We start from the raw sequence: 14,853 nt of genomic DNA, 5'->3' as shown, positions 1-14,853 counted from the left end.
ATTGGAAGCTGCCTCAATCCAACCGGAGAGATGGGATATAAATAAAAATTATTATTATTATTATTATTATTATTATTATTATTATTATTATTATTATTTCCTCTGCCACCAAGATAGAGATAATGCTTTAAGTGGTAAAGACAAGAAGGCAACAAAGCCAGGCACACTTAGATGGGAGTTCAAGAGCCATCTGAGTCTTGACACTATGGTTTGGTCAGCTCTTGAAGCCCTAGCAGATTCTCCTGACCCCCCTGCCTTCCCCAAAAAGGAAAGTGAAGCTGATCTCCAGGTTACAGAGATCCCTGAATCCTGTCCCTGCTCCTTTGTGCTCCATCTGAAGGGACAGGGCCCTGGACAGAGTGAATGGGAAACACCAATGGGCCAAACTGGGGATCCTGGTAAAATGGATTGGGCTTATAGGCCTGCCCTGGGTCCACAGCATCTGCATCAGGGTTTCTTCTCCCAGTGTCAAAGTGCACAGTACAAAACAGCCAAGCTACATGACAGACTAAAATGTGTACTTTGATCTGTCTGATCTAGCACAAGACTTTATGGAGACCCCAAGGATTTTTTTAGGCAAGGATTTGCCAGTTTCTTCCTGTGAAATATAGCCTACAGCACTTGGTATTTACTGGTGAACCCTCATCCAAGTTCTAACCAGGGATGACCCTATTTTAGATTCCGAAATCAGTTGGGATCTGATGCCCTTAGCATATTAAAGTGCATTGTACCAAATGCCAACCAAGTTGTTTGGCCACATGGGAGAGAACCTCTCTCAAGCAGTAAAAATACAGTAATAAGAAAATCGCTAACTATTTTTTCTGCCCTATCATTACATCCTAAACCTAATGCTGGAAGCAGCTGTCTCACACTGCCTGGGAGGTTCAGATATTGCAACTGACCTCAATTGTAGACTGGAGGAGTGAAAGTGGCGAGGATCCAAAACCAACAGATATCTTTATAGGTGACTGCAGCAGCTTTAAGTCCTTCCAAAGCTAACTTCCCACGCTGTTTGCTAAGTTCATCAACATTAAAGAAGTGTTTGAGTAACTCACTCCCAGAGTGGAAATTATGAAAAAGAGGACCCTCAAAAGATATTGCTTAAGATCTGAATGGCCTGAGGATTTTGGTTGAAAATGGGTCACATGCCATTAACAGTAATAAACACACAGTTGTGCTTCTGGAAGCCAACCCCAACGGTTCAAACTTGCCAACTTCTCATCGGACCAAATAAAGTCAAAACCTTCAAAGCTCTTGGCAGCTCTCTGCAGAACACCACTCCCCATAATTTTCTTCTTTTCCCCCCTGAGAGGCTACTAAACATATACCAGCCTCCAAACGGACACTGTGCCCTATAGTTATGTTTTTTTTCCATGTCACAATATTGGCTTTGGCTCAAAGTCAGTTTCAGGTTATCCCTAGGAAACAGATGTGTTTTAGAAGATATGCAATGCAAGAAGAGAGTAAAAGTTTTAATTAAAACAAAGGTGGGTAGCTAAAAGAGTAGGAAGCTGGGTTCTTCCATCCACCTTTCTACCTTCTACCAGCTTGATGCTGGCCAGAATCCCCAGTTATATCAGTTTCCCAGGTGAAGTGCCAGGTAGAGCTTTGCTCCCAGGCTCTTTAGCTTGAAGCCAGACTTCATTCCTACATTCCCTTCCTCACACAATGGAAAGAGCAGAGAAAATAATCCCTGTTGTTTTCGTTCCATGACTGGAGAAAGCAGTGGGGTACCAGATCCTCTGCAGAACAGCTAAGGCCCCAGGATAGAGATTTGCCTCCTAGAGTGCAAACAGTGCAACCATACACATTATTCCATTTTTCCTAATTTATTCCGAATCTTTTATACTATTTTGCACAATGTATAGTTGCTTGGCTAGCAAATATATAGTGGTTTTGCTAGAAGCACGCTCTCTTATGCCAGGTCACATTATTTGCCCATCAAGCTGGGTATAGTCTGCTCTGGCCATCAATAGGACAGGCCCTGAAGAACACAGGAAAACTGTCATATACTTGCCTTACTTGCAATGTTTTCTTTGACTGGCAAGGCCTCTGTAGAGTCTCAAGTAGAACACCTTTTTCAGAATAACATTACCTTTGAACTGGACAGGCCAAAGAATGAACCTGGAACCTTCTGCATGCAAAGCAGTTGCTTTGGCACTGGCTTTCTGTACCTCCCCTGAGCAAGGCACTGAATCCTCCCTGACATTCCCTCTTCCCTGTATTATTAGGAATATTATTCAGTGACCCCATCTGGTTTCTTGCATCACCCTGACATATTTTTAAGCATGTTTGTGCAACTGTAAAGATCCAGAAAAATGACTGTGAAATCAATAAATAAATCTGAGATTTTAAAGAAATGAACTTGGGTAATTACTACATTTGTGCAATTTTCATGTGTTTTTCAATTACAAGAAGGCAGTAGGAAAACAGGAAGGTTGTATTACAGGTGGATAGACTCAGCTGAAGAAGCCATGGCTCAGAGTTGGCAAGATCTTAACAGGGCTGTTAATAACAGGGTGACTTGCAGGTCTCTCAATCACAGGGTTGTGACAAGCTGAAGCTGACTAGATGGCAATGAATAACATCATCAACACACACACACACACACACACACACACACACTTTTGTCCATGAGATAACAGTTCCTATAGACAAGATCAGAGATTTAAAATGCATTGTGTGTATCTTCCCAATCACCATACTCACAACTCTACCCAAACATTCAAAGAAACTTACAATAAGATCTTGTCTTGTTTTGAAAGTGCTGATGTAGTGGTTGTAATGAGCATCGTCCATTTGCCTCAAGATGGCCATCATGCAGGCTACAAAACTACCCTGGAAACAAGCAAAAAGCAAAGCCGTTGTCAACTGTCTTCTTCTACAAAGGCCTCTTATTAAACAATGACACAAGTGAGCAGCAGAACTCATGGAGCCGACCTCAGAGTCTGCATATGAATGGGTCCAGCTGGACACACAGAGCTATGAGATGAACCTTTGACCTGTTTCAAGAGGATTCTTAGTATATTCTTAATAGGTTTAGTGCAATACATCTGAGGTCTGAAGGTGGACTGGAAGAACGGTGGGATGAGGGACAGAAGATACGGCTGTGGCTGTTGACTCTCTGATTTCAGAAAATGATCTCTCTGCATCAGCCTCCCTTAACCTGGCTACTTCATCATGCCCACAAGAATGGTGTGATGGGAATTGCAGTCCAATATATCCATGGATACTAGGTTGGGAAACCCTACTTTATATTCTTTAGACTGTACACCATAGGCAGGTTTTTATCTGTATTTTGACTATTTCAGCATTGTGTAAAGCTACAGCACTTTATAAATAAATTTAATAAGAAGAAAGAAAGAAAGAAAGAAAGAAAGAAAGAAAAGATCATCTCTCCCAGTTTTTAGGGACCATCTGTTTCCTATCAAGGTCTACCTTCATTGACATTCTAGGGCAGATGTGGGCAACTTTGGTGGGTTCATTTTGTCCCCTAGAGATACACTGTGAGCTGCATCCTCTCAAAAAATGTGGATTTTTCATACTGTTTCAATCTGGAAGTAACTGAAAATACACTTCCAGTTTTGGGAAAAGTGGAAATGTTTAAATTCCCAGTACCTCTGCCCCAAAAGGATACATGTCTTGTGTGAGTGCACATTTTCTGGGAGCAGTAAATCACTCCCCCCGCTGAACAGGTGAAAGGATCAGGGTAGGATTTAGAGCTTGCAAAAACAGCTGAAACTGCCCTTTGCCAACTTCTCTTTATAGGGATTATTTTCAACATCCTTTGTTTCTTGCAAGTTCGGTGGGTGAATGCAATAGAGGAAGGGAAATCCCTGCACTGTGTCCCCCTGCCTAGCTCATCTTTTCAGTTTGAGGGGGTGTCCCTTTAGATACTCCATGAGCTGGAGTATTTAAAGTTGTTGGTGTAGCATACCATCCTGGTCTATAGGATCCCTGCTGAACTACCTTGCTTAAGAAACCCTTAGGTTTAATTCGGGAAAATGACAACCAGTTCAGTCCAGCACAATATGTACAAACAAGTTTGCGGAAAATAAACAGTTTAACAAAACCTCAATATGCAGGCCTATGTCCCCAGCAGGGCCCCATTCACACTACACAATGTTGTGTGTGCATGCCTTCAAGTTGCCTGTCTCTCTATGGCAACCCCATGAATTTCATATGATTTTCTTAGGCAAGGAATACTCAGAAGTGGTATTGCCAGTTCTTTCCTCTGAAATATAGCCCACCACACCTAGTCTTTGTTGGCAGTCTCCCATCCAAGGACTAACCAGGACTAATTCTGTAGCATGAATGGGCTGCAGGTGAGGTTGCACACTGGCCATGTACACAAACAGAGGGCATGTATACACACACATCAAAACAAAAGGAAAACAACGCAGAGAGAATGGCTCTCACAATATGCAGAGACTGTCTGCTCATTCCAATCACTGTCCGGTTTATCCTCCTCAGCAGGCGCTCCATTATCAACTGGACATGAGCAGCCGTGGGGCCCTGAGGATATGAAACAAATGCAAACTGTTCAGGCTGAATCTTGGCACAGCTGTTCTTGCAGAGATTTGCATTGCACAGAAGAAAGCGACAGTGCAACAGGTTCTTGGAAAACCTTTGGCCACAAGACAAATGCCCTATATTTTTCAAAACTTGCAATTTGAACATGAATCCCCTGCCCAAACTTGTGGAGCAAACTAGGCTGACATTCTATGTTCTGAAAAAGGGAAGCATAGCCATTCATAGGATGACTAGGTATCCTAACGGAGGATAAGGCACTGCAAAATTATTATTATTATTATTATTATTATTATTATTATTATTATTTATAAAGCGCTGTAAATTTACACAGCGCTGTACATACAATCTTTTAGTCAGACGGTTCCCTGCCCTCAGGCTTACAATCTAAAAATGTAGGCGCTTCAAGGGAAAATGGAGGCCACTACCAAATAAAGGCTAAAAATATTCATTCATTCTTCCTTATCATGTCCAAAATGGAGGGCATTTTCACATTTCTCCTGCATAGAAGGTGGAAATGTAGGACATGTCCTGAAAAAGGAGGATGTCAGGTCACCCTGAATTACTCACCACTTCCTTACGATCCAAAACCTCCAAAATATTGCTAAGGAGCTGTGAACAGGCTTCATGATCAGGCTTGCTGCAGTTATCATCCAGCTGCCCACTTAACTGGTCTACCAGGAGAGGCAAGAGAACGTCTCGGCATTCTGGGAAGCAGCAGAAGGAAATGCGATGGTCAAGTCACACTTAAGGTTGTGTGTATTTGAAAATGTCACTTTATTCATTTACCACCCCATTAAGAATGCGTCGGGCAACAATATTAATCCCACACTATCCTTACCCTTATTAAAAGGGTAGATTAACTGAGAATGAGTGCCAGCGTGGTGTAGTGGTTTGAGTGTTGGAGTATGATTCTCAAGACCATGTTTCAAATCCCAGTTAGCCATGTGAACCCACTGGCTGACCTTGGGCAAATCCCACTCTCTCAGCCTTAGAGGAAGGCAATGGTAAACCACCTCTGAACAAATCTGGCCAAGAAAACCCCATGGTAGGGTCGCCTTAGGGTTGCCATAAGTCAGAAATGACTTGAAGGCACACCAACAACAATGCAATTTAGGAGTTTATTACACGAAGGAGATCGGGAGTGTATCCTGGAAAAATCGTGTAATTAGGTGAAACGATTTCACACGATGTTGCACAAAAACTGCTATTAAAGTGGTCACAAAGAAGCATTAATGTACATCTTTTTACTTCGGGATTTCAGTGACAATGCATTTCCCATATCACTTTATTTGCGCACTTGTGTGTGATAATCATTTGCGCAATTACTTGTCATTTTTGCTTTATTTGCAGGATGCTTTAAATGCGCTCTTTAATGCCAAAATTAGCCCCAGTGCGATAAACTCCAAAGATTAAGATTTCACACTCCACAGAATTGAATCCTGGTCTCCCAGAATTCTAGTTGAACACTCAAATTATATTGTTTTTCTTCAGTCAGTGGAACTGACTGCCTCAGAGGATAGTGGATTCTCTTTGTTTGAAGGTTTTTAAGCAGAGGGTGAATGGCCATCTTGCAAAAGTGCTTTAGCGTGTATTTCTGTTTGACTAGATGGCTCTTGTGGCTCCTTCCAATTCTACAATTCTGATTATAAGTAACTGCTTGTGTGGATATCTGTTCACAAACTAAGTTTACCCAAGAAAGTGTACACTTCTTTCGGCTTTATAAGATGCTTTGAGATACTGGTGAACCCGAGTCTATGTTATGTTGAGTGCCATCACCAGCTGGTTCCCTCTGCCTTCAATTATTATTTTTGTAGCCAGAATACTTGAAAACTGAAGCCTAAAAAGAACTCACCAGCTTGACGGAATAGATCACTGTCCACAACCTTTGTCATGCAGTTGAGTTTCTGGCGGACAAGCTGGTTATCAGGAATGCTTTGGATGAATTTGCTAAAAAGGACACTGGAAAACAGGACAGTGAGAGGATGACAGTTTTAGTTCCATTAACATTTTCAGCACCACTTCTAAGGAAGAAAAGTGTTTCTAAACTACCTGAGCTCCACTGGATCAAAGACTAGTTTGACATCATTGATTATGCTTGGCAAATATTTTAAGGCAGCACCCTGCAAGAGACAACAAAAATGGGGAAGAATAAGAATACCCCTCCATTCTAAAAATATTGACTATTTTCTGTTTGAGAACATACTGACCTTTCACTAGCCTCCTTATTTGATTTAGTTATTTGCTGTTGGCATTCGTGTCACGCCAACTACTTTTTAAAACAATTGTTTTCATATTTAAAGATTTTGGGAGTCATGAAAGGGTAGCAAATAGCTGCTTAACTCCAGTACACTTCCAGGCAGTTTATTCCATTGCTTAAAAGCTCTTACCATCAGAATGTCCTCCCTAATGGATTCCACTAATGGTGGGATCTCTTTTCCTGTAGTTTGAGTCTATTGCTCCATGTCCTAGTCTCTGGAGCAGCAGAAAACAAACTTTTTCCTTCTTCCATGTGGCATAATTTCAAATATTTAAACATGGCTAGCATGCCCCCTCTTAACTTTCTCTTCTCCCAGCTAACCATACCCAGCTCCCTAAGCCACCCCTCATAAGACATGGTTTCCAGACCTTTCATTATTCTGGTTGCCTTCTTCTGGACAAGTTCCAGTTTGTCCACATCCTTCTTAAATTGTGGCGCCTAGAATTGAACATAGAATTTCATCTTAGGAGGTTTGCACTTACCTTGATCTTAACAGCCTCTTCAAGTGGTCGGTCCATGAGGATGTTAAAGGAGAGGAAAAGCTTGCGGATGGCATTGTTAAACTCATCACCATCTTCACTTTTGCCATAAAATCTAAGAGGAGACAGAATATCCTATATTAAATATCCACTGGTGGTTACAAGGCCTTTTCGACTATAGAAGTGGCTCTTCTTGCAGGGTGGGGGAGTTGAGAATTAGACCATATTTATATAGTCAGCATGGAGAGAGTCCTTCCAGGGGTTCATTTGTGCAAGTCTTGGAAACTGTTTGGCTAAGATTCAAGCCACTATTGCATACAATGTTTTTTGACTGCCTTGGCATTGCATATTTTCATGTTGTGGTTGAGCGAGGAATCAAACCCTGGTTTCTAGAGTTATAGTCCAACACTCAAACCATTACACCATGCTGGGTCTCTTTTCACATCTTAAATCATTTGCTTGAGGAAGCCATTTTTCACTCTGTCTAATGGTAGGACAGGCTTTAACCATTCTGCCACTTCTCAAAATCTGAGAAACATCTTTCTGGCAGCTTCTGGGTTTTCATCATACGCTGACTATGCATTCCCAGTTGTAGCTCTGAAGCCAAAAGGTTAAACCAAAAGCTAAAGTAAGGGCTCTGCCAGTGCTCCCTTTTTGCATCAGTGACCAATTCCAGCATCTTCAGAAATGGATGAGAGAATCCAAATAAAGGAGATGCTCACTCTGAGCCTATGATTTCCATCTTTCACTTACCCCAGGTAAAGCACCCTTGACTGAACTATGAACCGGAAGAGATATTTCAAGGCTTTTAGAGCAGCAAAGAGCAATTCTGTCTTGCTGGAGTCGTCTGCATTTCCAACATAATAGTTGAGAACCTTGGTAAGTTTTCTGAGGTGAGAACAAGAAAAAGAAGAAGAAGAAAGAATGCATGTACAGCAAAATTTGTAGCCAATATGGTCAAGTCAGTTTAAGTCAGGTTATTCTAAACCAGAGTATTGTTGTTGTGTGCCTTCAAGTCATTTCCAGTTTATGGTAACTCTAAGATGAACCTATCAAGATGGCCTCACACATTTGATTTCTGAATTTCAGCAATGAAATTCCATCATGTGTATGAAAAAAAATTGGAGATCTTTGCAAATTCTTATCGAAAAAGAAGTGAAATAAAATTGTCCGTCATTCCTTGCCTCACACCTTTGGAACGAGAATGTGAAAGAAATATTTTGGATATCTTTCGTTTTGTTTTTAAATTAACACAAGTGATGGCCTACTGTCAGCAACTGGCCAAGGCTCTCATTGAATCCATAATGTTGGTCTGAAAACAGCCAAGGCAGATGTGTGGGCGTCTTCTCTGAAAGCAGCATGCAGGCTGCTGTTGGCTTGTTTTCTTGGCAGCATGCAACAAGCTGCAACTCCTTGGCATTCAGTCCCTTCATCTGGGTGGCATTACATAAATGTCACACAACAATGTCAAAGAATTGGCAAGGAAAATGCCACTGAAGTTCGTCCAGCTTGTAAATCAAAGACAGGAGGGAAGGTTTCATTTATAAAGCAGAGCTGGACATCAATAATGGATTTTCTGCATTGCAGAGCTTGGGTGGGGAGACTTGAGGTCTGCAGAACATACTTCATGTTTTACTACAACTGCAAAACCCACCAACTCAAGGTGAAAAGCAATGGCTCAAGTGGGAAGGTTTACATTAAGAATTAAGGTACAGGGTAATTCTCAGGACATGCTGTTGTTGTGGCATGCCTTCCAACTATTTCCGACTTATGGTTTTCATGGCTGAGTGGGGATTCGAACCCTGGTCTCCAGAGTCCTAGTCCAACACTCAAACTACTACAACTATACTGCTTCCCTTCAGGACTTGCACAGCCTAGAAAATGGGAATTACTACCAGAACCAAGCACACAAGCCCTTTCACACAGAATCTGGCTCCTGGTTTTCTCCAAAACATTATTTTTTTAGTGATGCAATTTAACAGGGAAATACTGTTAGCTTTTGCTATTGTTAGACAAACAGATTCCAGAAACCCTACATGAATGTCAGCAGTAGCATTCATGGATGGTTCCTTCTCCACTGGTTGGGAAAGTAACTGAGAAAGCAATGCAAAAATAACAATCTCTGGTTTGGATAACATGCAAAGCAACCAATTCTGATTTAGTTACCACTAGCAGGAAGTGCTAAGGAGGAGCAAATGGACAAAACACAAAAATATTTATTGCGAGGATGGGAATGTGTGACCTGTCTTTCACATTTTATTATACCCAGTGCTCCTTTGCCATAGACCATGCTGGCTTGGACAGACAGTTATTCCAATCCAACATGTGAAGGGCTACATTTCCCCCATCCCATATCTAGCGAGTTATCTTCATTGAAGTACTATTAGCAGCAACGAGAAGAAAAGCCCTGTTACTTACATATAAGCCAGGGTGGCACTAAAGTGCTTGTAAATATAAGTTTCCAGTACAGGATTAAAATGCTGAAACTTGATATCTCCAATCAGGGAAATAATAAATACCTATTAAAATGGAGAGATGGAAGACAATTAAGGGCCATGGGCTTTCCATGATACAAGATGAACAAAGACCTGGTGGGGACACTTTGGCTACTTACCAGTGCATCAAACACAAGGAAATCATAGATTTCATTGTCGGACATCTCCATCATTATACTGAAAAGTGCATCGAGTGTATCTTGTAGGAACTAGAGATAGGAAATAGAAATTGTGAGGATGAGAAAACAGAAATTGAGGCTATTTTGTTACAACTCTCCAATCCCAATCTATGTTCTGCCCACCTGTACTGTACTTTAGCAACCAGAAGGGTATCGGTGTTATAACCTGGAGTGTGGCATTAGCCTGGAGAAGAAAAGGCTGAGAGGTAATGGCACACTGGGAACTTAATGTGAAGGTCCATTCTTGTGAAGGAGGAGGAGACATCCAGGGATGGATTAATTCCTTCTGCCACCCAGGAAATGCAATGAATGAGGACATATTTACTGAGAATTTTGTTAGCTCCCAGCTGCTTCTTTCTGTTCCATACTAAAACCATAGACAGAACCAAAAGTATAGATCGACTCGTGCCTGTTATTACCATCAAGAGGGTGGGGCTGGATGTCTCCTTCTCCTTGGCAAGAATGGACCTGCATGGAAAGTTGCTAATGCAAATGGAGAATGAGTTAATCATGAGTGGGACCTACCCAAGCTTCTACCTGTGTCGGGAAGGAAAAGGTGCCAAGAGAGAAATCTGAAATAAAGTTAGGTGGGAATCACATTCTGGATGGTCTTCCTAGCGAAAGAGACTCCTTTAAAGGCAAACTTGTCCATCTTATTGCATTTGGTGAAGGTGGGAAGATTTGCCCATATAGCACCTTTGCAAATCTCTTCCAAGGCCACATTGATTGAAAATGTAGGTGAAGTAGCAGCAGATGTGGCTGAGTGTACTGTAACTACGGCTTAGGAAGTCGGAGTGATTCGAATGCATTGAAAATGCATGCCTTACGCCATCTAGTGACTATAGAAGTTGAGGCCTTTTGCCCCAGAGAAGCTGGTAGAAAGGAGACAAAGGACAATATCACACTGTACTGTTATAGCACTATTATTCCACTTTGGCTGTTATGGGTGCCTCCCATGGAATTCTGGGGTTTGTAGTTCAGGGAGGCCTAATTCTAAATGCCTTTTTGTAAACTGCAAATTGCCAGATTCCACAAGAGGCAGCCATAGCAGTTCATCTTCCAAAAGAGGGAAAACAGCCACAGTGAATAGGAAAGAAGGTGCCACCACTGTCCCTCCACCATCCACTGCGTGAGAGGCTCACCTCCCTTTTCCTAATGTGCCGGCCTTTCTTTGATCCCAGATCTAGCCCACATCTGGAAATATGATTTAAGCTATGACAGGCCAGCTGCATTCTAAAATCTGTGCAAACCTGCAATTTGCTCTATACCTTGACAATTTCTCCTCCTTCCACCTCCATGAGTTTCTTCAGGTTGTGGCCAATGTTCTGGGTGTTTGAACGCCAGTTTAGCAACCCCAGCAGATCAACTAACAATGACAAAAGAGCAAACATTAGGTCACAAAGCAGCAAACAAGAGGTGATTTCCTGCCATGGCTGCAGAACACAAGGAAGATGTATGTAATATTTATTTCTGGGGCCACCCATATGGAGAAAAAAGAGCTTTTCTGGGGATCTGGAAAACACATAACACCTTGAGCTTGTTCTTTGGTATCCGTTTTCAACCTTCACTTATATACTCTGGCTGGTTGTCTGCTCACTGATTTAATAGGTAACCACCACAAAATGGCAAATTCATTGTGTGGAGAATGTTTTTCACAATAGAGGAGGGAAAACCCCTTTGAAGCATGAACATACTGTAACTACTAAGAATTGTGTTCAGCATTCAGTAAATCTCAGCTTTAATTGTTTTCTTAAAGGTACATTTCTAGTGCTTTAGAGCTGTTAAGATGATACGTCATGAAAGATGGGACTATCCCAATGCATTTGTGGTCCAAGGCAAAGGACAAAATGACACCCTTTTCCATCCCATATATCAAAACCAGCTACAGTGAAAATTGAATCTCACTTCAGTAACAGAAAACATACTCCACTGCACTTGAAGGCAGGAAGCTAGTTCAGGAGTTTTATGATAGACCAAGAGAAGAAAATTGGGGAGGGGGCGTCTCCAGAATGATGGCTTGGGGCCTATCAAAACTCCCCCACACCACCCAAACTGCCTTGTTTGAATATTGCCTTCACTTCTGCACCTCTAATCCAAAGAGGCATTGCTAGCTGAAGTCTTAGAAGATATATTAGCCTTTTTGTAGACAATGGGGAAAGTTTCAGATAGTGTCTGGCTTACTTAGTCCTTCTCCTTGGCTGAGAAATGAAATCAAGATATGCAGAATAAGCAAATGCATAGTTAAGGACAGCCTTAAAGTTTATATGATGTTACAGCTGAACAATTTAGGATGCCAAGTTTCACCTTGCTTGCATTTCTCCAGGTTTACGAGCAGCCAAACCTACCATTCTGGGTCAGCTTTGTAGAGCAGATGAGTGTTGCAATCTGGAAGCTATCCTTAGTACTTTCTTTGTTTGCAGCAATGTTGGCTGCCTGATGTTTGGCAAGCAGGCCATCCCTGTCCTCCAGTTCCACCTTGCTACTAGGAAATGTCAGGTAAAACTTAGCATCTTCCATTTTCTTGTTCTCTCCCTATTGGTAAAAAAAACAGAAGAGCATTTGAGCCTTTTATGATCAGCCTTCCCCAACTTGATGCTTTCCAGACATGTTGGAGTACAACCTCCATCATCTTAAGCCATGACAGCTAGGTATGGTGGCAGATGAGTCCAGCACATATGAAGCATACTAGGTTGGGGTATATCTGCCTGCCTATAAAACAACTACTCCTGATTCAACTGTTTCTTCCTATGTCCTGGTGAGATAGTACTTGTGGGAGAACATTGTGTTAGGAAGAAACTTTGCCAGATTTAACAATGGGCTGGTGTCCTGTAATGCGGTTTTGGATTTGTAACCAAGAGTTACAGATCTATAACTGGTTGGTATTCAGTTACGCTATGCATTCATGATTGTGGCACTATTGCCATGATCACAAATGCCAATCCCCCCCCCCAACCTGGCTTAACAGCCAGCAGAAACCTGGAGCAACTGAGGACTATTATGCTGGCCACTGGGGTGCAGCAGGATAATGTTTCCAGCTGTCTTTCACAGTTAGTGAGGGTGTGACAATCAGAGGCAGGATGCCATCACAGTTCCTTGTCACATTGCAGACTGTTGGTGGGAAGGGTCCAGAAATGTCATCCTACAGTGCCCCAACTGCAAGCTGAGCAAACCTCCATTGCTCAGTCTGCGACTACTGACTGTTAAGCTAGGTTTTGGGGGAGTTGAGCTAGAAAGTGATTATTACTTTGTGACTACGTTGGCGATGTAGGATCCTGGCCAATATCACACAGAACCTCAAAAATAAAAAATAAAAAGTACCTTGTAGACAATTAGATTATGCCTGCCATCTTGTAGAGTGGTGCCGTCTGTATTCATCAGCTTCACAAAGGCCATTCCAAAAGCCCTTTCAGATTTATCTCTTGCTGTCAGGGGGGAAAGAGGAAGGGATGAGCGCAGAAAAATGGATCCATTGCTACTTCTGTTGCAAACTGTTGTCCTGCCCAATCTTCAGTGAGTATGATGGAGATCTGTGATGGCTAGAGCTTCTCTTTGGTTCTGGCTTCAGTCAGATGTTTCCCAAGCACCCCATACACTCCCTTGTCCAATAAATGACTGAAAAAGTTTGTTCCTGCCCTTTGGAGCTGGCTTGTATGGTGTGGCATAAGTGTTGGGCAAATAGCTATTATATCATTCCATTAGTGACATATACATGCATAACATAGTTGTCCTTGCTCTATGTTATACACATGTAGAGCATCAACAGGAATTCCCATCATGATCTCAGAATGTAATCATATAACAAAACCCTTTGACCCAAAGCTGGCACTACTCTGAAGTAGAGCACAAACCAGATCTTATGAAGTGGTGATGATGGCCCCCAGCTGTAAATCAACCCTTTTTATACTCTGCTTTCCCACTGCAGCCTTAAACCCCAAATCACTTCTCCTGCATCTTTATGGGCTCCAGATATTGAGTACCACACCGGCCCTTCTCTCCAGTACTTACATTCCTGTGACGATCGATGACGGAAAGTAAATCGTAAGTGGTAGTGCCCAACCTCTTTTATTTCAATGGATACCTGCATGTCATAAAAGAATGAGTAAAAATGACATAGAAGCCATAGGCAGTGAGAGAATACACTCATAGGAAACCCAGGTAAACAAGTACTACATAAAGATGGACATATCTGTCAGTCTTTGGTTTTAATCTGTTTTTCATTCTGTCCTCTTTCTGTATCTATTTGAAACTTTTTGTGTACAAAAGATGTCTGCTGGTATATCTAATATATTCGTTTTTCCAAGGAGGTTTCCTTATTATGAAAATTGTGTGTGTGTGTGTGTGTGTTGTTGTTGTTGTTGTTGTTGTTGTGTGCCTTCAAGTCATTTCTTACTTATGGCAACCCTAATAATGTTAATAATTCTTCAATAACTACATCTCACCTTTACAGTTTCGTACCAGCAAGGCTGCTTGACTTGATAGTAGACAACTGACTTGTATTCAGAGATACCTTCATAACCAGCCCCTGGATGGATAGCTTTCTTTGGATGACATGGGGGCAGGGGGGAAATGTAGGGAAGGGACCAAATAAAAAAATCATGGGAGATCAAATTTGCAATTGACAATAGAATGGCATAAAGCTTGAAGAATTTCACTCTGAAAGGCCCTTTACATATTCTTTAAAAGTAACAGAGAGTAACTCAAAACAATTGCTCATTACTGCAAAACAAAAGAATGCATATGATCATCCCTACTATTTACTTTGCTTTTGCAATACAATACTCTTGTGCTTCACACATAGACACTCATTATTATGATTCACTTGCACAGGAAAATCCAGGATGAGCCTAGAATGAGACCTGCCACTTTAGTCATCATATGTAACCTTATGATTTGGTTTGTTCTGGCTAAAC

At 41.7% G+C, this 14,853-nt stretch overlaps 1 protein-coding gene across 5 annotated transcripts in view; it reads right to left on the bottom strand.

Moving 5' to 3' along the window:
- The window catches only part of DOCK5 (dedicator of cytokinesis 5), an 84,179-nt gene that overhangs the window by 26,232 nt on the left and 43,094 nt on the right, over positions 1–14,853 (bottom strand). For all 5 annotated transcript variants that reach the window (XR_006104725.1, XR_006104727.1, XR_006104726.1 and 2 more), the window contains exons 15-28: positions 14,383–14,481; positions 13,949–14,021; positions 13,262–13,365; positions 12,289–12,475; positions 11,212–11,309; positions 9,884–9,973; positions 9,688–9,788; positions 8,023–8,157; positions 7,273–7,384; positions 6,583–6,653; positions 6,386–6,492; positions 5,101–5,237; positions 4,420–4,515; positions 2,740–2,838 (exon numbers count right to left, since the gene is read on the bottom strand). Coding sequence is in view for 1 of the 5 variants with exons in the window: in XM_042476102.1 (XP_042332036.1) it covers positions 2,740–2,838; positions 4,420–4,515; positions 5,101–5,237; positions 6,386–6,492; positions 6,583–6,653; positions 7,273–7,384; positions 8,023–8,157; positions 9,688–9,788; positions 9,884–9,973; positions 11,212–11,309; positions 12,289–12,475; positions 13,262–13,365; positions 13,949–14,021; positions 14,383–14,481 (1,509 nt within the window). In the remaining 4 variants the exon portion in view is untranslated. The remainder of the gene's footprint in view (positions 1–2,739; positions 2,839–4,419; positions 4,516–5,100; positions 5,238–6,385; positions 6,493–6,582; positions 6,654–7,272; positions 7,385–8,022; positions 8,158–9,687; positions 9,789–9,883; positions 9,974–11,211; positions 11,310–12,288; positions 12,476–13,261; positions 13,366–13,948; positions 14,022–14,382; positions 14,482–14,853) is intronic.

This window comes from Sceloporus undulatus, chromosome 6 (assembly GCF_019175285.1).
Source record: "Sceloporus undulatus isolate JIND9_A2432 ecotype Alabama chromosome 6, SceUnd_v1.1, whole genome shotgun sequence".
Taxonomy (NCBI): domain Eukaryota; kingdom Metazoa; phylum Chordata; class Lepidosauria; order Squamata; family Phrynosomatidae; genus Sceloporus; species Sceloporus undulatus.
This window is presented reverse-complemented; position numbering and strand designations above follow the sequence as displayed.